The sequence below is a fragment of the Lipotes vexillifer genome, unplaced genomic scaffold (assembly GCF_000442215.2).
Source record: "Lipotes vexillifer unplaced genomic scaffold, Lipotes_vexillifer_v1.1 scaffold778, whole genome shotgun sequence".
Lineage (NCBI taxonomy): Eukaryota > Metazoa > Chordata > Mammalia > Artiodactyla > Lipotidae > Lipotes > Lipotes vexillifer.
Window position 1 is genome coordinate 2873981 of NW_006774127.1, and position 5694 is coordinate 2879674.

General features: G+C 41.7%; 1 protein-coding gene across 1 annotated transcript in view; it reads right to left on the minus strand.

Annotated features, from left to right (window-relative positions):
- The window catches only part of LMTK2 (lemur tyrosine kinase 2), a 77662-nt gene that overhangs the window by 48139 nt on the left and 23829 nt on the right, over positions 1-5694 (minus strand). The window contains exons 2-3 of the mRNA XM_007448871.1: positions 3326-3445; positions 176-320 (exon numbers count right to left, since the gene is read on the minus strand). Of these exons, the coding sequence (XP_007448933.1) occupies positions 176-320; positions 3326-3445 (265 nt within the window). The remainder of the gene's footprint in view (positions 1-175; positions 321-3325; positions 3446-5694) is intronic.

Genomic DNA, 5694 nt, shown 5'->3' on the forward strand with positions numbered 1-5694 from the left:
CAGGAATGCAATGGGCCTGACCACTAGAATTCAGCTTCACCAGAGAGCAGAAGAAGAAAAATTAGCAAGCAGAGGAGACAGGCAGTCCAATTTTTTTATGATTAGTAGTAAGGCTCCCTTTCTCACTTCTCAGAAATTATTCATGGAAACATGACATCAGGATGGAAGGTCTTACCTCCAGAAGGCTGGAATTGTGATGGAGCTGGTAGTGAAATATTTGGTACTGAAAGTGTGAAAACTTCTGCTGGGGACTGAACAGAGGGAGTATCTTCTGCTGGTGGTGTGAAATCAATCTCATCATCAAAATTATCTTCAAATTCCTAAAATAAAGGACGAACAATGTTATATCTAACATAAATCAGCTTGAGAGTAAATACCAAAAACACCTGCTAACATTTAAGATATGAACATTTATTCACTCATTTGGAACACACCGCCATAATTTTTTTTTTCCAATTTGTGCTGACTTCAGGTAAAAAGCATATGTAATTGTGTTCTCCAACTCAAAATACCAGAATAAATAAGATCTGAAAATAAATTATACATATTTTATATAATTTTTAAACTGATAACTTGAAGTTAAATGCAAAGTTTTCTAAAATGACCCTGGAACTTAAAAGGGAAATAATCTTCCAGTTTCAAAATTTTATGTTTAAGTTACTATAGTTGAAGGTATTCTTTTTATTACTATTATTCACTTTCACAAATATCTCTGCATATTGAATCTAAACATTTATTTTTCAATTGTATATGTACTTCTAGTTGCTGTGTGATTTCAATCAAAATAAAGATAGTTAAAAGAGTCAGAAAAGATATTTTTAAGCGAGTCCTATTTCTCTGGAAAGAGTAATAATGGATAAATTATTAAACTGGGTAGAAAAATCATCAAGATCTGAACCAGGAAGGTCAGTACTAAACTCTGTATCACATAAGTGCAATAAACATTCTAAGAACATCCAGCTTTCTAAAGATGGCAACTTTAATATTGAGGCTGCACCAATAAAGCTGTGGAAACCTTTTAAGTGACTCTGTCCAGGAGAAAGCTATCCTGACTCTTCCTATCATCATTCCAGTGAGCTGGGCCTACCTTGGTGTCCATGTTAATTTAACATAGATACCAGATGATCATCAAGGTCTTTCATTCAGATAATTAATGAGCATTACCCCACCAGGAGCCATGACAGAAGCTGAACGAGACTGTTTTCACTCGTCTACACAGCTCCCTTTTCTACGACCTCCCTCTACCCCACCCGCCCCCATGCAAGGGAGAAACTGAAGGTTGCAAGGGTGGATTTCTCTGATATAACATTTATGCTCTCACACGCATGCGAGAGGGCATATTCTTAGGTATGTCATATACTTGTCAAATGCATTAGGACACTATCACTATTTGTATCGGGGAAGGGGAGAGCAGGACACTTCAATCTGTGAGGTCACCTCTAAACACAACAGCTTTGTCCAATTTCCCCTTCGGACACTCCTAAAGGTTCTCTCATTAAAAAAAGACTTCATCCATCACTCCTAACCTTGGCAGTGGCAGGATATACCATTAGGCAGCAGATGATTCTAAAGATTCACAGAAGTAATACAGTATAACAACAACAATAAAAATAACAACAACAGTATAACAACAATAATAACAACAACGGGGCCGTAAGAGAAGACCAGGTCACTTGTAAAAGACTGCAGCTTCTTGGCCTGTCAATGACTTCCCAGGGACCATTTAGCTCTGAAACGCCACACTTCTAAGTCTAAAGGAAACCCACGAATGATAGATGGCGACACTCTTCTTCAGTTACAGCCTGGAAGCTGGAGAGGATCCTCTGTACGGTGTGGTCCCTGAGCCGCCTGCATCAGAATCACCTGGGGAAGCCCGATAAAAACACACCCTCCCTGAATCTAAGTCATCATAAATGCCCTGTGTCCACACTAAGCGTCAGGGGGGTTAGAACAATTCAAGGCAAGAATGAGGTATCGTGATGTGAGAGAGAAACTGGCTTTCATTTTCAGAAACACTGATCAGGCTTTATCTTCGTCCCCAAAGGGCCAGGGGTCTGTGCAAAGTCCCTCAGCAAGACTGACAGTCAAGGGACCAGGATTCTCTGCCCACCTCTGTGGCCCCGTGCGGCGCAGTCGCTGGGCTCCCACAGAAGTGTTTGCACTGATCCGAGGGCCTAGGCGCTCACGTCCTCCATGTCAGGGGTGAAATCTTCTAAAGAAAATGACCTGTGCTCATGAGCCTTTTCCCCCAGACGCCCACCCCAGTCCTCCAGCCTCCATCCTCTGTGTGTATAACACTGGTGTCCAGCCAAAGGGACAGCACATCTTTTCTCCTCAGAGCTGCCACCAGACCCAAGGTAAAGGGAACACACGACAGAAACAGGTGTGAGGCTCGAGAAATAAGGTTCACACGTCCATGAAAAAGGTTTTCCCCTGATTTGAACCACAGTCCTCAGGACTCCTGGGACAGCCCTAGTCCAGTTGGTAAAGCTCTATATTAAAGACCATTTCCTCTGCATGTGCACAGTCCTTTTTTTCCCTTCTTTTATGTACTCCTTTTTAATAAGTCTTCACTGAGCCCTAACACATGCCAGCAGTAAGTTCTAGAGGGGATATCCCAGCTGGTTTCTGGTAGACTCCACCCATCCTCAGCAGCTACGACAACAATCCTTCTATATTATCACCTCCCCCACCTCCACCCTCCAGCCTGGGCAAGCTTTACAACTGGCACCCTTCTTTTCTCCTCCTTAGGGAACTCAGGGCTCGAGGTAAACTGAAAGATGCTTTTCCTCACACACAAAACACACTGGCCTCAATGATCTCAACAACCACAAATTCACCAGCACAGTTTGGAAAAAAATCAAAACCAGACTGCTTCTCTTTACAGGCCTTATAGCAAGTGAATTCAATCATCATTCCTTATTCCTCACTTGACAAAACTTAAATTAAAACAGGCAAGTGGCTACTGTCAATGATGCTCTGAGGCAGGGCCAGCACTTGCAGCCAGTGAGCCAAATCCAGACCACCTACTTTATTCTGTACACGAGATTTCACTGGCACACAGCGGTGACCACCTGTTCCCATGCTGTCTGTGGCTCACGTGGCTACAATGGCCAAGTTGAGAGCTGAGTAGCCATGACAGAGACTGTATGGTCCACAGTACTTACTATTTACAATAGCTCTTTATTTAACTTTAATATTTACTATCTGGCCCCTACAGAAAAAAATCTGCCAACTCCTACACCCAAGGGACTGTGATATATAGCCATTCTATTGGTAAATATATCAGAGGATGACTTTAAATGTTCCTACCATCTGTGCTCACCTTAAAGTCTATTTCTGGGTCCTTACAGCAGGATACACAGTTTGCAATTAACACTATTAATATCATTAAACTGCACACAGACAGGATCACAAAAGATGAGGAAATTTCTGCAGCAGGTGCCTCCCCTGGAAAGAGAAATAAACAATATTAACACGCACATTCCACAATCAACTTTAGTAAGTGAATCAATATATTTTCTGCCAGATACAAATGGGACCAAGAGTTAATAAAATAATGCTCAAATGCTCAAGATAAAGCTGATGACCAGCCCAGGATAAGAAGTTAGAGGTTTTTTTTTTAAAAAAAAACTTCTGATTTGGGGACTTCCCTGGCGGTCCAGTGGTTAAGACTTCACCTTCCAATGCAGGGGGTGTGGGTTCAATCCCTAGTCAGGGAGCTAAGATCCCGCATGCCTCGAGACCAGAAGCAATATTGTAACAAATTCAATAAAGACTTTAAAATTGGTACAAATAAAAAAAAAAATCTTAAAAACTTCTGATTTTGAAACAACTTCAGATTTACAGAAGAGTCGCAGAGACAATGCAGACAGTCCTCATATACCCTTCACCTTGCTTCCACTAACATTAGCATCTTACATAGTGTATTTATCAAAGCTAAAACAGTAACACTGGTACAATACTATCAATACTAATTGAACTTCTGACTTTATTTGGATTTTACCAGTTTTTCCATCAACACTGTTTTTCTTTTCCAGGATTCAATCCAGGCCACCAATGTTGCAGTTACTCATCATGTCCACTTAGTCTCCTCCGATCTCTGACGTCTCTCTGTCCGTGTTTCATAGCTCCAACACTCTTGAAGAGTACTGGTCAGTTATTTTGTAGAATGTCCCTCAAATGGGGTTGCCTGATGTTTTTTCTCATGACTGGACTGAGGTTACAGATATCTGGGAAGAATCTAGAACACCACATGGTGAAAGGTCCTTCTCATGACATCATATCTGGGGCATGTGATGTTGGCACAATCATTACCAGTGACGTGAAACTGGATCTCTTGGCCCAGGGGGTTTCTGCCAGGTTTGACCACAGTGAAGTTACCCTTTTCCCTTCGCATACGCCTCTCTTCAGGAGTGGGTCACAAAGTCCAGGGAACACGCACGGGTAAGGGAATTAAGCTGTACTTCCCGGAGGGAGGAGTGTCCCAGGATGTGCAGACACAGGTTAAAAGGACTACAGTAACTGATACCCGGGGATACACTCTGAGGCTCTTCACACACCCCGGGTCTCCGGGAAGCTTTACACCATAGTTTTCACCGGAGTCGTGCGTCTTCCCTGCGGCAATGAATACTGTGATGTTCTAGTGGTGATTTTTCTATTTCCCTTATTCCTTCTACATTTATTACTTGGTACGTTTCTGTAAGGAAGATTTGTCCCTCCTCCCACACTTATTTATTCAGTCATTTACAAAGTTATGAACTCATAAGATATTTATTTTATTCTTTGGGTTATAATCCATTATTCTCATTTCTTTGTGGCTCAAATTGTTCAAGCTTTGGCCCCTGGGAGCTGTTTCAAGTTGACTCCTGGGTCCTTCAGACATGTCCCATCCTTTACTTTTTTCCTCCTACACTTCCTCACTCTCTGATGCTATGGGAAGCTCCAGGCTCCTCTTATATTTTCCCTCCTCCGGCTTTAGAATCAGCCACTTCTCCAAGGAGCTCCTGTCACAATAAGGAAACTGAAAACTACAGCCTGTGACCACTTTTTGCTTGCGGGGGCGGGGGCAGCTAAGGATGATTTTTACATCTTTAAAGGGCTGTTTCGGGGGCGGGGGGAAAAAAGAATTTGTAATAGATGCTGCATGTGAGCCATTGACAGAAAAAGTCTGCAACCCGTCTAGAGCAGAAAGATTCTCTCTGCTTACTTTCAGCAAAGACTTAGTTATCTGGAAAGCATCTTATTCAACTAGGGCTAGTTTGAACCTTTTTCTGTTAGAGCCAGTTGTTAAGTCTTACCTACCAGCGTTTTACTAAGAAATACACTTTTCTTCTTTTCTCTCCTGCTTTGAGATATAACTAACATATAACACGGTGTAAGTTTAAGGTGTACAACATAATTTCATATACATGTATATTGTGAAATGATTATCACAGTAAAGTCAGAAATAAACTTTTCCTTAAAATCCCCACCAACGGCTAATTACGTGTTCAGAGGCACCAAGCAGGAGGCCTGGAGACAAGTTAAGGAACGATGCCACCATTTTTCTTAAATGAGATCACAGTACCTGAAGAAAGCAAAAACTAACCAAACTCTTATGTGAGTAAAACACATTCTTGAATATAAAATGCTCTTTTTTAGTGAAGAGCAGAGAAGCCTAAAGGAGTCAGCACATCAAGTGCAAAGCAGGAA